A 24,873-nucleotide genomic window follows, 5' to 3' on the forward strand; every position below is an offset into this window, starting at 1 on the left:
TACTATAGATTAGATACCACTGTTAAACCAATCAAAATGTCAACATAATACCATAAAAGTGACAAATAAAGTGCCATAGTGCAAAAAAAAAAAAAAGTCTCTTAGTGCAATATGAAGTGCTTTATCCTTTGTTCCCAGGATATTCACCACATGAGTTAATATAGTTACTCCGCACTCACCAGATGTTGGTGACTCCCTCACTGTATAGTGAAGATAGGCAACTGAGCTTGTAGGTCTTTTTAGGGGGATCTATCCCACTGAGATGTTCCCTGGAGACTTCCAACCCATACAGACTTCCTCCTGAGACGGTCCCAGAGGTCCAGATCATTTTTATGTAGGCAGAAAATTAATCGAGAGGACAACTCTCATAGTGTAAAATCCTTGTGTGTTTATTCTTATAAATGTTTTCCAAAATAAAACAATATAAAATGCTTGTGCTTTTATACAATTTTATTTTGGAAAACGTTTATATGTTATTACTAAAAACTATATGTAATTTTTTTTTAAATTAAAACACAAATATATAGAATAAAACTTATAAATATATATATACTATAATAAAATTGGCAAATAAAGAAATACCCTCATCCCTATTCTGTACTACCCACATACTACCTCTTTACAAATTACTAATAAAGCAACCCAAATCAAAGTCCTTATTTAAGCCCCCGTCACCAAAGATCCCAAATTCATAAGTCCACCAGGACTCTTGCTGAGCTTCCAGATAATTATAATATGACAATTACCCCTCCAGTGTTTCTTAGGGGCTTTAAGACCCCAAATTGTAAATCCCTATCATCTTTATCGTGTTTATCTCTAAAATGTCCAGATAAAAAGTGCTTATCAAAACCCTTACTGATATTCCTTACATGTTCCTCTATCCTCTCCTTCAAGGGTCCTTTTGTCCTTCCAAAGTAATTTACTTGCAATTTACTTTACATTGGAAGGACAAAAAGACCATTGAAGGAGAGGATAGAGGAACATGTAAGAAATATCAGTAAGGGTTGTGATAAGCACTTTTTATCTGCACATTTAAGAGATAAACACGATAAGGATTTTAGGGGTTTACAATTTTCGGGTTTAAATAAGGACTTCGATTTGGGTTGCTTTATTAGTAATTTGTGAAGAGGTAGTATGTGAGTAGTACAGAATAGGGATGAGGGTATTTCTATATTTGCCAATTTTATTATATATATTTTATTATATATAATATAAATGTGTTTTATTTAAAAAAATAACAATTTACATATAGTTTTTAGTAATAGGTTAGGACATAGCACTGGTAGGAATAGGGGCTCAAGGTTTAATAAATATGTGGGGTAATATAAGATGAATAGGGATCCTAGTGTAATACATGGTAGTAAAATCCTAGTGTAATACATGGTAGTAAAATATAAGGTGGAACATTTGTATCTATTAATTGTGAATTTTATTGTATTCATGTAGTGTAACTGTTTCTTAAAGTTTCCAGGTAAATGCACATGCACAAGCCTTACATGCATCACCACCTGTATTGATTAAAAAGGTTACACTGTTTTTCTGATTAAGATTGACAGCCTACACATCCAATAAAAAGCCCCCTGAGGAAGACACGTGACCATGTGTCGAAACACATTGGGGAGGGGCAAGGACGGTGATGACACCAGGAACCAGCATGGAGCTGGAATCCGGATAGTGTCTGTGAGGCTTGAGGCTTGTGTGAGATTAACGGAGACCCTTACAGAAAATAGGTTTTATACCTGTATTAGTCTGGTACGCTGGAAGCACCAGATGAAAGTGAGTACCCTATATATGTTTATTCAATAAATCATTTTTAAGACAATATAAGCACAATTAGTTTATTTGTCTCTGGATAACATGAGCTCTATGTGAGGAGATAACTAAAAGGCTGTTTTTGACCCTACTTGGTTGGAATGGTCACATTACCCCAGGTGAGATTATTCCTGGTGGGAGGAGCACTTTGTGGTGACACACTGGTTTGCATTTAAGCACAGGAGATGAGTGGAGTGATTATGAAGCACCGTTTGTGCATCAATATTTGGAGAAGGCTGCACTTTTTGTATGCATGGACATTTAATATATATATTTTTCTGGATCACATTAATTTTGGATATATATTTTTTTACATGTAAGAACATTATCTGTGAATAGCAGCTTTGTTTTTTTGTGGCACTTGACACGCATTACTTACTATTTTTTTTAGCATATATTCACTATTTATTCAATATGATGATATTCACTAGCACAATCTAATATATTGATCACCACAGCGCGGCAATATTGTGATTGTTTAGACCTAGTGTCCCTATTAGAAAATTTCCCTTCTATTACTGTTCTGGGGACAACCCAAAATCTGTGATTTTCTTTCACTTATATTATCAATGATAACAGTAAACAGGACAAATAGAGAGGGTAAATCTCCCGGGGACAGCAATAAAGACCTTACAGGTGTTCGAATTTTTCTCCACTCTGTCCTAAACTAAAAAAGTTTTGCCTTTAGATAATATACTTTAAAGTTTACAGTAGTTAGTCAATTTGGATTCAACCATTTCTGGAATACATATCAGGGGTCAGTGCATACCCGTATATATATGTAATAAAAGGACATAGCCTACATTACTAAAATAAATAAATATATGTAGCAAATTAACACACTTTGATTTGGTGTCTGTCTACGTAGGGTTTTATTTTTATACTCTTTTTTTTGTTTTTTGATTTCTATTAACCCTTTCGCTGCCAGGCCCTGTGCTGCACTTTTAAACTTAGCTGGCCAGGCCATTTTTGCAATTTTTCCTCTGCTTTTTCATTTTTCCCTTACAGCTTTCAGAGTTTGTTAAAAAAAACCCTAAACCATATATTTTCTGAAAGCACGTGACCAGTAGAATACAAAAAAGGGGCTACTCTCTCTTGGGCAAATGTTTATCAAAAACAATATTTTTGGTACAAATACACTAAAATCATTATTAGCAGATAAAAACACAACACATTTTACAAAATTCCTGCTAAATAAAAAAGCTAACCTGTATTGAGTTAATAAATAACCACTATTTGTAAATTTTAGATTGAGCTTTTTTGCAAAATGGTGAAAATAGAACTTACGCAAAAATGAAAATATCCAAATTTCTCAAAAAAGGTTTTCATAGTTCTCTTAAAGACCCCCCCAAACCATATACTTTCTGAAAGCACATCACCTGTAGAATAGAAAGGCGATACTGATTTTAACGCCCTGCGATATTTGCCCCAATTTTTATCAAAACTATATATTCGCTAAAAATTCTCTAAATTCATTTTTAGCAGATGCAAACACAGCAAATTTTACAAAATTCCTGCTAAATTCCTACTAAATATAAAAGCTTAACCTGTATTGAGTTAATAAATAACATATTTGTAATTTTTAAATTACGCCTTTTTGAAAAATGGTGAAAATAGAATGTACGCAAAAATGGAAAGAATCACATTTGTACACTAAAAATCGAAAGGTTTTCATTATTCCCTTCAACCTTTTAGAGTTTGTTAAAGACCCCCCAAACCATATATTTTCTGAAAGCATAGGACCAGTAGATTAAAAGGGAGGTGCTACTGATTTTTAAGGCCCCACGATATTTGCGCAAATGTTACCCAATCAATATTTTTGCTAAAAATACACTAAAATCATTTATATCAGATACAAACAAAAATTTCTCTAAAAATCTGGAGGCTTTCCTTTTTCACTTACAGCTTTCAGAGTTTATAAAAGACCCCCCCAAACTATATATTTTCTGAAAGCCAGTAGAATAAAATGAAGATGCTACTGATTTTTAAGGCACCGCAATATTTGCGCAAATGTTTATCAAACCAATATTTTTGCTAAAAATACACTAAAATCATTAATAGTGGAATTATACATGGAAAAATTTATAAAATTCCTACTAAATATAAAAGTTAAAACTGTATTGAGTTAATAAAAACAAATATTTGACCAAATATTTGTATATCTAATTGTACCTTTTTGTGAAATGGTGAAAACTGAATTGCGCAAAACTGTAAATAAAACAATTTACTCTAAAAATCCAGAGGTTACCATTTTTCACTTACAGCTTTCAGAATTTGAAAAGTCCCCTCAGGCACAGTTCACACTGGTGCAATGCACGAAACCCTGCAAATCCAGGGAGGGTTCCCGCATCCCACCTGAATCGCTGGCAGTTCACACCGCCCTCTGCGAACTGCTGCGGGTTTTAATACAAAGTTAATGACACCCCCAGATCGGTTTGCAGATCGTAGTGTGAACTGTAATTTCGGACAGGAATCAAATCGCATGGGTTTGAACATCCATGCAATCCGATTCTGGTGCGGAAAAAAAAAAAAAAAGGGTCCTGCGTGAGATTGGTCCGAATGCGATGAAAATTCAGCCATACAGATTGTGTGGCTGAATTTGCATCGCACAGACATTGCATGTGATCTGCACAGCAATGCAGTGGGAATCACATGCAATGTCTGGCATAGAACCAGTGTGAACTGGCCCTCAAACCAGACATTTTCTGAAAGCACATCATCTGTAGAATAAAAAAAGTACTACGGATTTTTTGGGCCCTGCAATTATTGCGCAAATGTTCATCATATCTCTATTTTCACTAAAAATACACTAAAATCATTAATAGTTCACATAAACACAACATAGCTTGCAAAATTCCTGATAAATTACTACTAATGCATCGTTCACATGTGGCATACTAACTTGTACACCCATTGAGGGCCATGTTTAACCGCACGGGGATGCACAGGTGTTCCGTGCATCCCTGTACAGGCAGGGGGTGGGGGCAGGGGTCTTTGGTGAGATATCAGAGGTCTAAACAGACCCCCATGTCTCTTTTTTTGAGACAGAGAAAGGGACTTAAGAAAGCCCCTTTCTCTGCAGCACTTTACATGAATGAAACAAGGAGTCTGGATAGAGACCTTATTCATTCATAAACTGACAGTCTGACACATAAACTCTTGGTTTACTATGTGATAAGCTGATCAGCTGAGCTGTCAGTGGACACAGGAAGCATCGGTAGTGATGGCTGCCTCGGTCCACTGCACTACAGGGAGGGGGGCTGATAAACACATGTTACCACCCCCCCTCCCTGGACACAGTGCTGGTCAGCAGCTGCAGGCGACGGGAAGGATGCCGCTGGGGTGATGAATGGATGGGGAGTGTAGGGGCCGGTACTGGGGGGGGGGGGCTGCCTGCCGGTGGGGACATTCTGTGATCCCCCTAAGCCCCAGGAGTACCTGAAGGCATTGGCAGCGGTAGAGGAGGGATGCCGGCTTCTAAAGGTAGCTGCAGGGGATGGCGTTTGCGGGGGGGGGGGGTCAGATTGGGTGTGGAGGGGGGAATCAGTGTGGGTGAAGAAGGGGATAGGAAAGGAGGTTTGGGGGAGTAGTTATAGGTGACAGGGAGTGGCGGGAGGTGGAGAGGCTGGGGACAGGGAAGCGGAGGCATGGGGGGGAGGGGGGGGCAGTCATATTTTAGGTCATTAACTCTGATCAGCGGATTGTTTTCCACTGATCAGAGTTAGGGAATTATTCAGCAGAGTCTGCTGAACAATTATGTTATAAGTTCATGGTCATTGGAGTGACCATGAACTTATAGCAGGAGGAAAAATTAGGTCCATATGGCATACGGACCTGGCCAACTGCAAGCATGGCTGTAGGTCCGTACACTGTACGGGCCTGGCAGTGAAAGGGTTAAACTTCATTTATACAAAACAAATTACATTTCCAGTAACAAATTGATGTGAAAATTTTTCAGGGTCTATGGTCACCCAAACCTTTCCCAGCTAGAACTTTCCTTAATCCATTCCATTGCTCCTGAGTCCTGAAACACTCCATGTAATCCAAAGCATTTTAGTTTGATAGATGAAGAGGTACAGTTTCTGATGCACATCTCTTGTAAGAGGTGCTCTGCTTATCCCTAACAAAGTATTATGATCTCCAGATCTGGCCTCACTGTCAAGTTACTCTAAGCAGTATCTGAAGTTGGGGAGCATCAGGGGTTAAAAAATCTGCTGGAGTAATTTAGATGGAATGAAATTTGCAAGTTTGGAGAACATAGGACACAAATAAACCCCTTTAGGACGAATCTGAGATATCAGTAGGTAGCTTTGGATGTCTGCTATCATATAATCATCTAAGAGCCATTTTTTCCTATTTTTATTGATGTGCTTAAAGAAAATCATCATGAAAGCCTAACCAAACCTCTTTGATGAATAGAATGATAAGATATCAGTAATATAGAATTAATATTATATTTCTGTAAAGTTCAGTTCCATACCCCAAAACCAAATCCAGTATTTAGTATATCTAAGGCTCTCTTTCTCTTTGTCTGTTCTCTGGTTGGGAGGTCCTTACTGATGCAGAGAGCAGTCCTGATGTGATGACGTCAGCTCTGCTCTTTGCCCCAGTACACAGTGAATGAAGGGTGCCCTGGCAAAGCCTCATCAGGGGACTGGGTTATGACGCCATGCAATATGTGATAAAAATCAATACACTGGGGACAACTTGTAGGGAAGAAGAGCTATTGCGGGGGGGGGGGTTGGGGGATTTGGGGTAAGGGGCAGCTCTACACTTTTCTAAACAAGGAGAAGCCATGTGTCCCTTCTTAAGCAGATCACAGGTTTACTCTAAGTTTCTTATGTCTCTATAAGCTATTAAAGAGTGAAATGCACTATCAGGAACATGTTCAAATATGTCTGTTGCCATGGGGGACCTGATGTGATAACATGCATATCTGTTTATATGTGCCAGAGCTAGGCTGTATTCCCACAGACACACTATATCTTTGTTTCTATCTCTCCCATGACAACAATCAAAGTCTGAATATTGCACAGAGATAAAAAAAAACACTTTAGGGGCCATGGATTGTGCCAACTAATGGACATGGTGCTTAAACTAATCAAAAGTAACACACAAAATAAAGCAAACAAAATCAGCTAATAAGTGGAGGTTAGCCATTTTATATTATATAAAGTCTTCTCTAACTCTAGATGAATTTTTTTGAAAAATCTGCCAACTGCTGCCAAAAAAAGCCCATCTTTTTGTATGACTAAAATGATTTTTAGTTAAGACACAAAGGCCCCTTTCTTAAAATACTTTACTTATAAGCCAACATTCTTCCCTTTCCATAAAGTGAAATGCGAGGGTATAAACATATTTTCTTCCTGGGAAAATGTGATTACTGATTTGAATCCAAAATATATTTCTTAAGTACATCTTTTGGACAGCTTGGAAACATCGAAATGCTTCAACGGTACTAATGTTCCTTGATGGTCTGCTCTTATCTGTGTGTCTTGTGATATGTTTACATGAATATGTGTTCCAGGACTGAAATCTTACTAGTTAAAATGGACTGTAACACGATAATCTATACAGCATGATTTTTGATAAGACAAAACATTTGAATATCATAACAGTACTAAAGACAGTAATATTGAATTTTATGTCAGAGAACAATGTATGCTATTACATACACAGTGGCAGAAGTAAAATAATGTAATCCAATAGGATTACAATATATCAGTGTGTTTGTGTGTCTTACTTTTCAAATTTGCCGCCGTTTCCACCCCCCTGCGACGTGACGCTCGCAGGTGACGGAAGCCAGGGCACACAGCATCAGACGGAAGATCCGGCCGCCGTATACTGCAGGAATACATCACGGTATCCCGGGGACAAGGTAAGTAATCTCTCTTCCAGGATCCAGCGATGCTCCCTGATGGTACCCTGAGTGTGGCTCGGGGTTACCGCTAATGGCACTGAAATTCCACCCTGAGCCACACTCTGGTATACCGCCAGGGAGGTTAAAGCTTTATTGAACGAGCTGAAGTTAGAAGCTGATTGACTACCATGCACAGCTGAATCAGATGTTGCCGTCTTCAGTTTTATTAACCACTTGCCGACCGCCCATCGCAAATATACTGCCGCAGGCTGGCTCGGCTGTGCATACCTGTATGGCGGTTTGCGGGAGAGCTCCTGGGAGTGCGCCCACCCCCACTAGGCAGCGGGGATGCTGATCCACAGAGTCGGCGTCCGCGATTGCCATCGGGCACCCGCGATCGCTCCCCGCTCTGCTGTTGTAAACACAGCTGACCATTGTTCTCCCTGAAATTATCATAGAACGCCTCCTATTTAGGATCACAGGTCTCTGTGTTCATTTTACAAGTCCCTCCCCCCTACAGTTATAAAACACTCTCCTAGGCTCATACTTAACCCTTTGATCGCCCCTGGTGTTAACCCCTTCCCTGCCAGTGTCATTATTACAGTAACAGTGCATATTTTTAGCACTGATTACTGTAGTAATGTCACGGATTCCCCCCCCAAAAGTGTCAAAAATGTTAGTTAGGAGTCAGATCTATCCACCACAATGGCGCAGTCCTGTTAAAAATCCCTGATCACCGCCATTACTAGTAAACAAATAAATAAATAAAAATGACATAAATCTTTCCCCTAGTTTGTAGACGCTATAACTTTTGCGCAAACCAATCAAAATACGCCTATTAGGATTTTGTAAATCAGAAAATATGTAGCAAAATATAAATTGGCCTAAAACAATGAAAAAAATTGATTTTGATTTTTATGACTAAAGTGTACCCATGTTCTGATGGCTTCTTCCAGCAGGATGATGCACCATGTCACAAAGCTTAAATCATCTCACCACTGGTTTCTTAAAATGACAATAGGTTCACTGTACTCCAATGGTCTCCACAGTCACCAGATCTCATCCAATAGAGCACCTTTGGGATGTGGTGGAATGGAAGATTTGCATCATGGCTGTGCAGCCGACAAATCTGCAGCAACTGCGTCCATATGGACCAAAATCTCTGAGAAATTTTTCCAACACCTTGTTGAATCTATGCCATGAAGAATAAAGGCAGTTCTGAAAGTAAAAGGGGTTCCAACCCGGTACTAGCACGGTGTACCTAATAAAGTGTACGGTGAGTGTACTTTTTTATTATAACTGTTGGCTCCATTTAGTGGCCATAATGCAGTATTTTCCTGATTTCCATTCTCTCTGTTTGAAGTATATGCCCAGGTGCTCACCCACAAAGAAATCCTGTAAACTAAAAACTGGTTTAGAGGCACTCATGGATTTTGCAGAGGAGGAAGATCAAAACTACTGTTTTGATCTTCCTCTTCTGCAAGACCAGTGAGTGCCTCTAAACCAGTTTGGGATTTGTGTTGTCATATTGTGTATGAACGCAATTAAAATCAGCATTTGCCAAGGTACATTTAGAATATAACTGGCAGATATATTATTTTCAGTAACCAATCAGTTTAGAATACCAGTGAACTGACTTGCCCAAGTAATGAAGGCCTAAAATAAAAATTTTCAAAAACCGTCACACATCTGTTTTACAGGATAAATGACGGTATCCCTGCAAATGGAGTACTTGCCTCTCCTTTTTTTAAAATATCATGAATGGCACTGTTTTAATCATTTCAATTTGTAGTAAGTTTGACTATTGCAAAAAACTGAGTTGGAGAGTTTGAATAAAATCTTTAAACTTCTATTGTTCCTTGGCTATTTGCCGTATTTAATGTCGGATTGTATGGTCTATGTTCTGTTTTTCTTTGTCTTCTTGAAAAATGTTTTCAATAAACAGAAATTAAACAAAAAAAATCTTTAAACTTCTTATAGATGTTGCTATTTGAATTCAATTAATATATGTTAAATTGCTCATGCAATGAAAAACGGAATTTTTGTAAAATCTTACCTGTAAAATTCCTTTCTCTGAGTCCTCCGACAGTCGCCGCCTCTTCATATTCGTCACATATGGGGTATTAGACTTTGCTCCGAAGGAGTAGCTAGGCAACAGAATATGTTAACAATAAAGCTTTAACATATCCCACCCTCAAGGGATGGTCCCCTCAGTCAATACCCTCCTACTTCCTGCAACCATATCTCAGTTTTAGTGGAATAGCAGTAGAGTATACATTCAAACCCCAAAAGAGGGGCGGGGGCGGCGACTGTCGGAGGACTCAGAGAAAGGAATTTTACAGGTAAGATTTTACAAAAATTCCGTTTTCTCTTACGTCCTCCGACAGTCGCCGCCTCTTCATATTCGTCACATATGGGGACGTCCCAAAGCAGTGCAAACATGAGGGGTGGGAAACGCATCCGCGCCGAAAGGCAACGCAGTCTCCACATCAAAGAAAGGAACCTTACCAAAGGAAGGAAACTAGCTGGGCAACAGCAAAAATAAGTGCTCAACAGGAGCAACAACCCAGGAAAAGACAAAAAACCAGGGGATACAAAACTTATCCCAACAGCCAGGAGTCCCCAACAAGGGACCCTAGGGAACAGCCGCACTAAGAACCTTGCGGCCAAAGGAAGCATCCGCCGATGCCTGAACATCTACTTTGTAGAATTTTGTGAAAGTGTGCACGGTCGACCAAGTCGCCGCCTTACACACCTGGGCTACAGAAGCCCCATGACGACAGGCCCAAGACGTACTCAGAGATCTAGTAGAGTGCGCCTGCACAGGCACAGGGGGAACCTTCCCCTGCAAGGCATAAGCCTGTTCAATGGTCTGCCTGATCCATTTGGCAATGGTAGAGGCGGAAGCCGCCATGCCCTTCCGAGGACCCTCTGGAAGAACAAACAAGGAGTCCGTCTTTCGAAAAGACTCAGTCGATTTAAGGTAAACCCTAATCGCTCGAACAACATCCAGAGAATGCAATCTCACCTCCTTAGGATGTTTAGGCTTCGTGCACAACGAAGGCAAAACAATATCCTCGTTAAGATGGAATTCCGAAACTCGTTTCGGCAGAAAAGAAGGATTAGGTCGCAAGACCACCTTATCCAAATGAACAACCAGGTACGGAGACTTGCAGGACAAAGCCGCCAGTTCCGACACTCTGCGAGCCGAAGTGATCGCCACCAAAAAGGCGACCTTTTTGGACAACATAGACAACGAGATCTCCCTGATCTGTTCAAAAGGAGCACGTTGTAACACAGACAGGACTAGATTCAAGTCCCAAGGGGGCAAGGGATCCCTCCTAGGAGGAACCAGATGCCGCACACCCTGAATAAAAGTGCCAACCAAGGAGTTGGAAGCTACGGGACGTTGAAACAGAACGGCCAGCGCAGACACCTGACCCTTTATCGTAGCCAGCGCCAAACGCTGATCAACACCCGTCTGAAGGAAAGACAGCACACGGGAAACCGAGTACGTGCGGGGTGAAAACCCCCTGGACTCACACCAGGCAAAATAGGCCTTCCAAGTACGGTAATAAACCTTTCCCGAGGAAGACTTCCTCGCGTTGATCAAGGTATGAACAACCTCTGGAGAGAGACCCTTCTCCTTCAGGACCTCGGTCTCAACAGCCAGGCCGTCAAAGCCAGCGACTGTAAAGCAGGATGGTAAATCGGTCCTTGAGACAGTAGATCGTCCCGAAGAGGCAGACGCCAGGGGGCGTCGACCGCCAGATTCACGAGGTCTGCGTACCAGGACCGGCGAGGCCAGTCCGGTGCCACAAGAATCACCGTGCCGCGTTCCGAGTGTAATCTGCGAAGGAACCGGGACAGCAACTGAATCGGTGGAAACGCGTACATCAGCCTGTACTGATGCCACGGGGCCACTAACGCGTCCGACGCGTCCGCCCGAGGGTCGCGCGTCCTTGCCACGAACCTCTTCACCTTGTAATTGAGGCGAGACGCGAACAGGTCCACATCTGGAAGACCCCACTTCGCGCACAACATCTGGAAGACAGCCGGGTGGAGAGACCATTCCCCCTGATCCAGGGTCTGGCGACTCAGATAGTCCGCCTGCCAGTTCTCCACTCCCGGAATGTGAACCGCCGTTATCGCCGGGACATGAGTCTCGGCCCAAGACAGAATGTCGGCCACTTCTCGAGCCGCTCGGGCACTCCTGGTGCCCCCTTGGTGGTTGATGTAGGCCACCGCCGTGGCATTGTCCGTCTGCACCCGAACCGGGCAGCCCTGCAGCCGGTCCGTCCAGCGATGAAGACAGAGCCTTATCGCACGCAATTCCAGAATGTTGATCGGGAGGGAAGACTCCCCCTCCGACCAGGTCCCCTGGGCGGACAAAACGCCCAGAACACCACCCCAGCCCGACAGGCTGGCATCCGTGGTGATTATCGTCCACGAGATCGGACGAAACGACTTGCCCCCGGACACCAACGGGGACTGGAGCCACCACAGGAGGCTTTCCCTGGTGCGATGACTCAACGAGATCTGAAGATCCAGAGATTGAGGTCGCCCGTCCCATTTGGACAAGATCTCCGCTTGGAGACCCCGCGTGTGAAACTGCGCGAAAGGAATCGCCTCGAAAGCCGAGACCATCAATCCCAGACATCTCATACACGTCCGCAGAGACGAGTTCGGAACGTCCCTGAGGGACCTGACTTCCTCCTGAAGAGTCCTGAGTTTGTCTTCCGGCAGGAAGACCTTCGCCTGCACCGAGTCCAGTATCATTCCCAGATAGGGAAGACGAACCGACGGACTCAGAGTCGACTTTGGAACATTTATCGTCCAACCGAACTCCTGCAGAGTTTGCATCGTGACAGACAGGTCCTTCTCCAGACCCTGACTGGTCGCAGACCGAATCAGAATGTCGTCCAGATACCCCAGGACAGAAATGCCCTGGGCTCTCAATAATGCCAGAACCGGTGCAAGCACCTTGGTGAAGACCCGCGGAGCCGAGGCGAGCCCAAAGGGCAACGCCACGAACTGGTAGTGATCCTCCGCAATGGCAAATCGAAGGTATCTCTGATGACCCTCGAATATGGGGATGTGAAGATACGCATCCTTCAAATCGATGGAGGCCATGAATTCCCCCGGAACCAGGGCAGCCACCACCGAGCGCAGGGATTCCATGCGGAACTTGCGAACCCGCACAGAGCGGTTCAGAGCTTTCAAGTCCAGAATTGGACGAACCTTGCCCTCCTTTCTGGGCACAGTGAACAGATTGGAATAAAACCCCCGAAATCTGTCCCGATGAGGCACCGGAACCACCACTCCCTGAGCCCTCAGGTCCCGCACCGCCAGGCGCAGATCCCGCAGGCGCTCTGGAGACAGTTGTAGATTTGAGGGAAAAAATCTGCTCTCTGGCCGAGAGAGAAACTCGATCTTGTAACCAGATCGAACGATTTCCAGAACCCATCTGTCCCGCACACGGGCCAACCAGGGCTGAAGAAAACCGAGCAAGCGTCCCCCCACCCCAAAACTGGGTGAGGGCGCCCCTTCAGGCCGAACTGTTATGGGCCGCAGGTCCGGATTGGCCGGACTTCTGTTTTCCAGACCAGGGCTTCTTCTGAGAGCCCTGGCCCTTGAACGGTTTGCCCTTGTAGTGCGGCCGAAAGGCACGAAAGGACCCCTGAGGGGGCCGAAAATTAGCATGCTTCTTCCCAGAAGCCCCCTTAGCCTTGGGGAAATGGGGCAAGAGAGTGCTCTTACCCCCAGTAATCCCCTTAATCAACACATCCAGGGACTCCCCAAAAAGGCGAGACCCATCATAAGGCAGATTGGCTAAGGTTTTACGTGAAGATTGGTCCACCGACCAACATTTCAACCAAACCAGGCGGCGAGACAACACCGCCACGCTGTGCACACGCGCGGCCAACGGAATCAGGTCCAGGTCCGCATCACACAGATACATGACACCCTGGTGGATCTGATCCACCATATCCAGGGTCGCCGCTGAGGCCGAATCGGCCACTAGGACGCGCCTAAGCATCTGCGTCCAACTTGCGATCGCCTGGGCCGCCATGAGAGAAGCAAACAGAGCCTTAAGCATAGAACCCGTAACAGAATAAGTATGACGGGCAAGAGACTCCAGTCTCCTATCCGTGGCATCACGGAAAATAGGGGATCCCTCTGCCGGGATCGCAGTGGCTTTGTTCAAAACCGCAATAGCATGATCTACTGGCGGAGGCACACACCACCGTTCATCAGTGGCAGGCGAGAAAGGATAACGCAGCTTAAATTTACTTGGTACCGCAAAAGGCTTGCGCAAATCGCGCCATTGGTCCTTAACAGCGCGCTGAAAATCAGCATTGCAGGGAAAGACCTGCGGCGTCCTGCGTTTTCTCTGCGTCCCATAAGCCGCCAAGGCAGCTGGGGGACACACCTCGTCCTGCAAACGTAGCGTCTGCTTAATGGAAGCAATCAACTCATCCATGATTGCAAGCTCTTCAGGCGAGCCAGGGGGAGAATTATCAACCCCCTCAACTTCAGCCTCTACCTCAGACCCCACTAGATCCAGAGAGGAGCGGGACCCCGATAGGGGGGTCCCCGCCAGAACAGCCCCATCACCTTCACCCTCAGAATCAGAGGACAGAGCAACTCTGGGCCGTTTAGTAGATTGAGCAGCCACCAGCATTTGCACCTGAGCAGCAAGGCCAGCCACAATAGTGGCCAAATCCCCCCCTGGGGGGAAAACAGCGGTCCCCTGGCTTTCCACCAAGACTGTGGGAAATTTGCCCTCCTGAGAATCCATTGCCCCTGTATGCCAGGCAACCAAGGGTTAACTGCCCCCTTACAGCAAGCGCGGCAAGCGCAGCCCACCGCACCACACTCAGGCACAATGAGACCCCCACAGGGAATATACAGACTGAATACAGGCAATGGAACACAGGAATAGAAGGATAAAACCTGAGGAGACTCCGCTGCAGCTGCTGCCTCGATCGGTGCTTCCAGGAGAGAGGAAGTGATGCTGCCAGGGCGCTCTATGTAAACCTATGGAGGCTACAAGAAAATGGCCGCCGTGCATGTAAACCATGCGGCCGGAGCGGGCGCCGGTAAAATGGCGCCGTTTGGCGCCGAAATCGCCGCTCCACAGTGCATAAAATCACACACAATATCATCCCATAATATGGATACATGTTAGATCGCCGCAGCGATCGCTGTATATGCCCCAACATGCCATTAAAAACATGCCCCACAGCACACAGCTCCTCACACTGCCCAGTCTGACATACTCAGTGTCATACAGCTCCCCCCCCCCCTTGCAGCCCACAGCATGCAGCCGAGAGATAGGGAGACAAGCAGTGTGATTAAAGGCAGGTTACACAGTCCCAGACTGAGACCCCCCCAGACAGACAGGTCCCCACATAGATACACTTACCTCACATGGCGTGGGGAACCCGCACAGGCGAACAAGCCGCTGCACATGAGGCAGGGAGAGTCGCTACTCAAGACGCACACAATGGCGGTTCAGAAACCGCACAGCGTCCGGTGAGGTAGCCACCTCACCAATCATCCCTGCACCGAACAGGGATGGGTCGTTCACCGTGCCAGGAGCGTTACCTGGCTGAACGCTCGATGGCAGACTGGGAAGCCACTGACCCACGACCTGCGACCAGGGGGATCAGCCCGAGACCCAGTCCGCATGATCCTCTTCGTCCGAAGAACTAACTAATGCTGACAAAAATAACAGCTAAGTAAAGGTAGAGAGAAAACTCAAACAAAATATCAAAAAGAAGAAAGAGTCTGGGACAAAAAGTCCCAGCACAGAGAGAGCCAGCCACTCCTGACAAGCTAGACATTAAAACTGAGATATGGTTGCAGGAAGTAGGAGGGTATTGACTGAGGGGACCATCCCTTGAGGGTGGGATATGTTAAAGCTTTATTGTTAACATATTCTGTTGCCTAGCTACTCCTTCGGAGCAAAGTCTAATACCCCATATGTGACGAATATGAAGAGGCGGCGACTGTCGGAGGACGTAAGAGAAAGTAGCATTAACATATATGCAGGCTGTTGTGCAGCCTGTCAGCATCCCAACTTGTATTTTATGTTTAATAGCTCAGTTCTTTGATAAAAGAAAAGGAATTGGCAGCACTCCAGGTTGAGTCAAAATCCAGATTTATTGACTGGACATCCAAATTATGACAATCGTGACAAGGTAGACGCGTTTCACACACTGACTGTGTGCTTAATCATTACCATTATCATTGTTAATGATTAAGCACACAGTCAGTGTGTGAAACGCGTCTACCTTGTCACGATTGTCATATTTGGATGTCCAGTCAATAAATCTGGATTTTGACTCAACCTGGAGTGCTGCCAATTCCTTTTCTTTTATCAAGTTTTCACGGAGGCGAGCCGGGGCATGCACCGGTGTGAGTCATCAGGCAATTACACCACCTTGAGCAGTGAGTCCTTGTCTCTTCAGCTCAGTTCTTTTACAACCTTAAAACATAGGCTATAAATAAGCCAAGTCCGCTATAGTCTTTTCTTGTTCCTGTGTCCTTTATGTTTAAAGCTAACCTGCCTTTTTCGGACAAGATTAAATTTAAAAGCAAAGCAGGAATTTCGGTTTAGCTTGATATGTAGTATTGATTACTTTTGCTTTGCGCATACTCTTGCTGTGTTATTTTACACCAATCGACATGTCCAGGTTTTTGTTAAATATAGGCACATGGAATTGCCTATGCAATCAGTCCACATACAAATGAACAGTTACAGTTTACAGCAATGAATACTGAATGCTACACAGTAGAAAAAAAAGTTCAAAAGCCTACAAAAGTTTAACGTATCGTCATGGGTAATCATTATTATTTGCAATGCTGATAATTTAATTGCCTGGTATCAAATAGGTCATATACCTTTATTTGTTCAAAATGATATTTGATTACTGTTAGCACATCAGTAATTAAATAAATAAAAACATTTTTTTTTTTCATATGTTATACTGGTGCCCACGTTTAATTGCTTTATTACTGTAATGCTTACACAGCCTTCCCTTTGTGCGGTTTAGCTTTGTTCTTGCTTCTACAAGTACGAGCTAATATATTCCCATAGAAAAAAAAAACACAATACTTGTGATGGTGTCCCAGGAATTTAGATCTCCCCAATGAAACATATGGAAAGCTGACAGCACTGAGTGGGCACACATGAATAACAGCTCTCAGCTGTTGCTTATTCAAAAACCAATGCCAAAAAATGATACAATTATTTTTTTATTATAGTAAGTCTACTCTGTTTTAGGGGGAAGTACTGTGTATGAGTTAGGTGAAATGTACTTTCTGCAGTGAAGAAATATACTGGTGGATATAAAGTATATTAGCAGTTATTAAGTGTATGACACAGCTGAATATTATCAGGTGGATAAAGTCTTCAACCCTCTAGGGTTAGGCATTGAATTGCACTACTTGGTCACAACTGTGGTAATTGGAGTTCAAAAAGACCTGTAGTTTTTTAAATTGCAGTCTCAGTTTCAAAGTACACTGTTGAAGAGCTTCAATCCAAAACATGGCCAGAACTTTCAATGTTTCCCTGAACTAGTGTTAGGGTGCAGATGCTAATGCAAGGGTAGTGATATAGAAGTATCTGCACAAAATGCTTTGCACACATACATTCACCTTAAAAGAGAAGTCTGGCTTAAAAAAAAAAAAAAAACAGTCATACTTGTCTAGATGGCTGCAGCAGCGATCCCAGCCACAGCTGTCCCTTGCCAGCTCTAAGACCAAGAACTGAGCGAAAAAAGATGGCTGATTGCTTAGCTTTGGGCTCTCGGTCTTCAGCCTGGAAAGAGCTGGTGACTGTCAGTCACTGGAGCACTGGGCTATGAAGGAGGCGGGAATGGCTGGCTCAGACTCTCAGCGGCTCTCTGAGAAGCTGAGCCAGCTGCCGTTCCAGGCATCTGGGTGGATCCTGACCATATGGACGGGATCACTTTTGAGCCTGGATCGCAGGGGACCAGGTACCTGGAAATGTGTTGGATGCCAAAACTTCTCCGGCCAGGTTATCTGGTGGCATGGCCAGTGGGAGAGGCAAGAATGAACTCTTTTCTTTAGGCCCCTTTCACACAGGCGGACCGTTCAGATCCGCCTGTCCGTTTTTTTGGCGGATCTGAACGGTCCCCCCATGCATTCCTATGGGGCATCTGAGTCAGCGGAGACATGTCCGCTGACATCCGACCCGATCCGATCCGTCAAATCTGGACGGATGGAAACCCTATTTTCCATCCGTCCAGCGGATCGGATCGGATGGGATCGGGTGAGAACGGACTGACGGTCCGTTGACATCCGATTTCCCCCATAGAGATGCATGGGGAACTGTCAGCTGTGTCTCCGCACACAGCGCGGAGACACAGCTGTCCTCCTGCTGCTCAGCGGGGGATCGGCGGCTCGATCCCCCGCTGAGAAAAACGGAATCCGTCCAGCGGACGGAGTGTGTGAAAGAGCCCTTACAGTGATTGCCTTTTTACAACTTTAAGTGGGTTTACATTTTAGGGTTCATGGGAAGTGACGTAGGTTTAAGTGTTTATGGTTTTAGGTTAAAAATGTGTTCCCTTCTGCCCTTCAAAAATATAGTAAGTGAGAAACAGAAATGGGATGCAGACAATGGGGTTGATTTACTAAAGGCAAATAGACTGCACTTTGCAAAGTGCAGTTGCACTCTGTAAGTGCAGTTGCCCCAGAGCTCAGTAAATGAAGTTAAGACTCACTTTTAAAAGAATACCCAATCACATGCAGGGAAAATTAAAAAAAATGAATTTTAGCTTACACATGATTGAATGATGGAAGTCAGCAGGGCTTATGCTCATTTATCAAGCTTTGGAGCAACTGCACTTGCAAATTAACTTCAGTGACTCTTTACTGCCCAAGCTGAGTAGCTTTTAGGTAACCATGGCAAGTCTTGATGGTAGTGGACCAGATGTGCTATCTGCATGTTGGTGAGGGGTGTGAGCCTTTAAAAGAGCTGAGCTGCAGGGTCCAGTACAACCACCATATCTGCACAAAAGCAACAAGCAAGTAATGATGCTTTCATGGTGGACGTACTAGGTTTCGGCCCTCATGGTTTTGGCTGCACTGCTTTTCATTTCTCAGGCTTCTTTCCTTTATCCAGCGTAACACACTTTAGAGTTGATTTACTAAAGGCAAAAAGACTGTGCTCTTTACAAGTGCAGTTACTCCAGAGCCTAGTAAATGAGCAGAAGCTCGGCTGACTTCCATCATCCAATCATGTGCAAACAAAAATGCTGTATTTTTTATTTTCCTTTGATTGGGTACTCTTTGCAAAGTGAAGCCTTACCTCATTTACTAAGCTCTGGAGCAACTGCACTTGCAGAGGCGTGCACAGTCTGTTTGCCTTTAGTAAATCAACCCCTATGTGTACCTGGGTGACAATGCTAACTTCTCCATGGTACCCAAGGAGGGAACAATGCTTCTAACGAGGCAGGACATCATTTTTGTCTGCCTTTGTTCATCTCTATTGCAGGGTTGCTGATGGGACTAGTAGTTCACTTAACCACTTCAATACAGTGCACTTTCACCCCCTTCCTGCCCAGGCCAATTTTCAGCTTTCAACGCTGTCACACTTTGAATGACAATTGCGCCATCATGCTACACTGTATCCATATGACATTTTTATTGTTTATTTCACACAAATAGAGCTTTCTTTTGGTGGTATTTAATCAACGCTGGTTTTTTTATTTCTCTACAGTGCTCCAGTGAGTGTGGGGGGGGGGGGGGGGGCAGAGCAGGGAGACGGTGACTGACAGTCACCAGTTTTCTGCTCAGGGAGCTGTGAGAACGGAGCGAGCGGTGGCATTAGATCGCTCGGTTCTCAGTGTTAGAGCCGACGGGAGACAGATGCAGCATCGGACCGATGCTGCATTCACCTAGGTTAGTATGATTCTACAAAAACCCCAATTCCCATACTTCTCTTTTAAATAGCAAAAACTATTATTGCACAACATGTGGTATTTTTAAAACAAATATTTTGTCTATTAACCAGCTGATTGTACATTGCAGTGTTACAAAATGAAGACTAATAAAACTAGACAAAGGGATTGGTACTGTAAACATTTCAGTGATCCAATTTGTTGGAAAGCTGCCAGTCTGTAATAACACAAGGCTGAACCACATAATTCATAATCTGTTTAAATGTAAAAGATACATGATTGTCAGCTTGCAGTAAATATATACCTTTTGCAGTTGGATCTTGTTCGGATTTCTTCCTGGTATTTACATAGCTCCTCGCTGACTCTGGCAATCTCTTTTAGAGCCTGAAGTGAATGAAACATTTAATTAAACTGCAGTTGCTACTTGCCATACACAGGCATGACCAAATAGCTAATCAAACCAGTACTAACATCATTCAACGTGTCGTTTTCAGTTTTGGACATCCTTTGGGCTAGCCAATTTTCTGATTCCGATTTGCAAACCTCAGGCTTTTTATCAGATATTTTGGATTCAGCTGTATTCTCCTTATTTGAGAGTGGACAGTTGTTGACCGATAGTTTACTGTTTTTCTCTGGCCCAATGCTGACCATGTTGTTTTGGTGACTTTGTGTTTCCAGGTTTATTGGCTTGGTCGGTTTCATCTGTGAGGGTATAGAGAATTGAAGCACATTTTCCTCGATGTCGCCATCATCACCATTCAGGGTTTTCTCTCTTCTTAGTCTGACTTCCTGGTACAGCTGTATAAGACATAAGAACAAGTGACCAGAGCCACTACATCAGACACATCAATCTTAAAGCAAAATTATCAGTGACAAAATGTGCATATGGCAATAAAAATTGTGTGCAAAAGTAAGTATGAATAAACATCAGATAATATACATAAAAATACATAAAGGTGCACTAGGTGAGTGCAAAAAATCGAAATTAGGGAAATAGATTACAGTGAAAATAATAAAACAAAACTGCAATCGCCCATCCAGAATCATATAAAACCATCTAGTGATCAATGAGTGTCCATCGCTAGAAACATAAAAAAGGTCCATATACAAAACAGTCAAAATGGTAGACTCTGGATTCAAATCCGTGTGAAATCCCAACACCAAAAAGAAAGTGACTGGTGTCTCAATTATCCAATATGGTGACTCATCTGTGTGTGCTATTCCCTCACCTTACAGCGGTGAGGTTACAGCATAAATATCTTTAAGCTGGATAGTGTTATCTTTCCAGGTGCCTCTGGGGGGTCTCCTAAGGTGGCCTCAACTGATGACACTCTAAAGTAGGTGATGTCTGATTGGCGGTCGTCCGGTATGTAGTCCAAATATCGCCTCAATATGAATAGTGTAAAAAAAGAGGAAGGCTCCACATAGCGAGCTTGTCCTCCAGCAAAACTTCCGGTTTAGCCTATCGCTCGGTACCGATGCGTAGCGTCACACCCACGTGACTTCATCAGGAGCTAACAGGCATGTCTTAATATAGGGTGAAAGTGCAATATTACGTGGTGGGCCATCTTTTTGTAGCTCATGCTGCAAATACATTACATCAGCCATATTCTGTGAATTTCCTTCTGATATTTTTACCATTAATATACTCAGAGGCATGAATATCATTTGGAGGCCAGTACACATTTTGGCCTCATGCTTCCAAAGATAAATGTCCAGGATGCAGATTGCTTGCCCTAAATGTAAGTATCTGCAGGGGCACCATCCAGCCCCGTCAGCCTCTCATTGATAGGCTGCTTACAGTGGGGCTGGAGAGTGTACCTGGGCCATACACCCCCCCCCCCCTAAATGTTGGAGCCTCATGCACCGGGGCTAAACATCAAGGGGACGATTTACTAAAACTGGACAGTGCAAAGTCTGGTGCAGATGTGCATGGTAGCCATACAGCTTCTACCTTCAGCTTGTTCAATTAAAGTGGTTGTAAAGTCACTATCTGTACTTAGTAGAATCCCCTCTGTTATATCCTGCTATATTGCTCAGTGCCTTTGTTTTAAGAAAAATGATGCAGCCCAACACCTTATTTTACAGCTCCATTGTGCAGTCATCTGATGTCTCGCCGCTCTTCTTCCTAGGTCTAAAGACTACAGAGGGAGGGGCTTAGGTTCCCTCTGACATCAGTCGGAAGGAGAGCAGCGGGCGGTCACCTGACTGCACAGCGGTGCTCTTCAATAAGGTATTGGGCTGCTTAAATTTTATAAAACAAAGACACTAAGCGATATAGCAGGCTATAACAGAGGGGATTCTACTAAGTACAGATAGTTATTTTAAAGCTACAGGAGGGGAGGGGCAGGGAGGAGATCACTCACACACAGGAGCTGATAGGCAGGAAAGTAGGGGGAGAGGAGAGACTGTGGGCTGACAGAGGCATGTAAACTGACCATGGTATCAGGGCTCAGCAGCCATGATAAACGTGGTCAGTTTACAGAGGGGAGGGCAGTATCAGTCAAGTATTTTAGATGATACAAAGGACCAAATTACACCGCACAAGCACTGTGCTGTTATTTATGCTTTAAAGGAACAGGATCATATATATATATATATATATATATATATATATATATATATATATATATATATATATATATATATGTTTTTTTTTTTTTTTTTAGGATTACAACCACTTTAAGCCTTGACCAAAAAACCTGGAAGCTGATTGAATTCTATGCAAATCTGCACCAGATCTGCACTCCCCAGTTTTAATGAATCAACCCCACTGTGTGCAAGGGGCCTTAGGATTTAGATTTCACAATGTTACAAAAGGCTCAACTTTTCCATCTCATTGTCTGAGCCTTATACCACCCTCAGATTCAAAGTCCAATTACTGCTGACTAGTCACTGAGAGGGAAGTCAAGCCCTTAATATTACAATTAAACTACAATCAGGGATTGCAAAAATAAGGCTTTCCTGGCTACATTAAGTAACTGCAGGTTTACCTTTAAAAGTTTAACATAGTTGACAGGTGTGCTTTAAATTTATGTAAGCATAGATTAGTTACAGTTGTTTAAGAAAAGGATTTAACTTTCAGAAATGTATACAGTCTGTAAAATATTCAGGAAGTTATCAGAGCAGAAAATATATATCATTGTGTACTGTTCAGGAGGCAAAGCATTTTCCTATATACAACCGAATTCCTTAACCCTGTAAAGAGGATCACAGGGCAAAGATATTGCTTCCTTGCTAGATATGAGGATTTGGCAGCTTTTCAGTCGATAATAGAGCTTCTTCTTCATTAGGTTCAGTGGCAGCAGTGCTTTGGTGGTTCACCAGCTGGCAAAGTACAGTTATTCTTCCTAATTAGCCCCTTAATAAATGTAACTCACCCTCCCCTGCTCCAGATTCTTCAAGATTGCAGGGGGCCTATAGATTCAAGCATGCATTTCAAAGGCATCCTAATGCACAGTGGTATTTATTGTTTTGCCTCATGAATGAAGGGTGGGTTGTACCTTGAACACTGCTGCCTATTGTTTTAGGAAATTATTGTGCATAATTCCTACAGTTAAAATATATATATATATATATATATATATATATATATATATATATATATATATATATATATATATTTCTTTTTTTTTTTTTTTTTTTAAACTACAGTTATACTTTAAAGTGGTTGTAAACTCTTACATATACCCAGTAAAGTGACTGTCAAACAGAGAAGAAAAAAAATCCTCCTACATAGGTTGTTTCTGTTGTATCTGTCTATCTCCAATCTTCTCTTCTCTACATCTGTTCAAAGTCCAGAATGTATAGGCTTGTCTGAGCGGTCAGAAAAAAGGAGGGCAGAGAGCTAAAGTTACACTCTGCAGCAAGAGCTACAACTTACGTAGGAGGATTTGTTTCATCTTCACTTGACAGTCCCTTCACTGGGTATATGTAATGGTTTACACAGTGATGAGAGCTCTAAGGGCTAATTTGAGGGAAGGGATACACCCTCCTTCAAACAGCACACAGGAACAGAGCTGACACTGTCAATCTGCTGGAGGTCCCTCCCCTGTCACCAGTTTTCTCTTGGTGTCAGGAAAACTAGTCCAAAGTTATTCATGCTGACAGCAAAGGAATGAAGCAGCAGACAGATATGACACTTTTAATTTTACTTTTAATTGACACAAGTACACACTATAGAGGGATATACTTTTTTCATATTTCATGTCTGAGGTTTACCACCACTTTAAGGCTAATTTCCTGGCTGTTCATATGTGTTTAGGATCACAAAAGTGAGATCTCTGCTGAAGATTTTAGCTCTGCTTCCCAACTCAGCAGTTACAAGGTATTCAGCATTCAGCCAAGCAGACAAACACACAGGGCTCAGTGCTAAATTCTCCATTCCTACAGACAATAGTACAGTCGCTAGGTTACTCTACTCATGAAAGTAGTGCCCGTTCATATTGGAATGTACACATTCCCATGCAGTCTCTCGCATTCTGGTTCTGACGGCCCATGCATTTGAATGGACTGCAAAATTTGAATGGACTGCAAAATACACTGGAACATGCTAAAATAGTAGCACAAGCACTACTTTTACAAATCACACGCACCAAACTGCATGGTACTGCGGTACCGTGTAGTTTATCGACCGCAAGTACAATGTCGCATTCTGGTGTGAAAGGGCCCTTAACCACTTCCATACCGAGTCATGTAAAATGACGTCGGCAAAGTGGTTGTAAGGATCCGGGCCGCCGTCATATGACGTCGCCCGGATCTCCCCTCTACTGCGCGCTCCCGGGATAGCTGCCATAACCCTGGTATTTTTTTAAACGGTGGACGGTTGGCTTTCCGATAAGGGTGGTCCCAGCGGCAGATTCACCGTGGGATCACCCTTCCGGGATGGCGGAAGAGGCGCCCCCCCCCTCCCGCCGCGTTCCGGTCCTTTTCCCCGCTTACCTGACCCGCCGGCAGCGGGGAAAACGATCCGGTCCCAGATCCTCACAGACAGGATGTCGAGTGAGGGCAAGCTTGCCCTCACTTGACTCTATGGTCTTGGAGGACCGGAGCTACGGAAAATGTTGTTGTCTAGCAACCGGTTTAAAGGTCCTTTTTTTTTTTTTTCATTTTATATAATAATTTTTTTTTTTTTCTATCTTTTAGTGTACTTGTGAGATCTGAGGACTTTTTGACCCCAGATCTCACAAAAAAGAGGTCCTGTCGTGCCTATTTCTATTACGAGGAATGTTTGCATTCCTTTTAATAGAAATAAAAATGATCAATTTT

At 43.5% G+C, this 24,873-nt stretch overlaps 1 protein-coding gene across 1 annotated transcript in view; it reads right to left on the reverse strand.

The window, feature by feature from the left end:
* MTCL3 (MTCL family member 3) overlaps positions 1 to 24,873 on the reverse strand; it is a gene marked incomplete at its 5' end in the record, with an annotated part of 145,732 nt that overhangs the window by 11,528 nt on the left and 109,331 nt on the right. Inside the window, 2 exons of the mRNA XM_082250911.1 lie at positions 19,910 to 19,989; positions 20,077 to 20,403. Of these exons, the coding sequence (XP_082107037.1) occupies positions 19,910 to 19,989; positions 20,077 to 20,403 (407 nt within the window). The remainder of the gene's footprint in view (positions 1 to 19,909; positions 19,990 to 20,076; positions 20,404 to 24,873) is intronic.

The sequence above is a fragment of the Pelophylax lessonae genome (assembly GCF_965119305.1).
Source record: "Pelophylax lessonae genome assembly, chromosome: 3".
Lineage (NCBI taxonomy): Eukaryota > Metazoa > Chordata > Amphibia > Anura > Ranidae > Pelophylax > Pelophylax lessonae.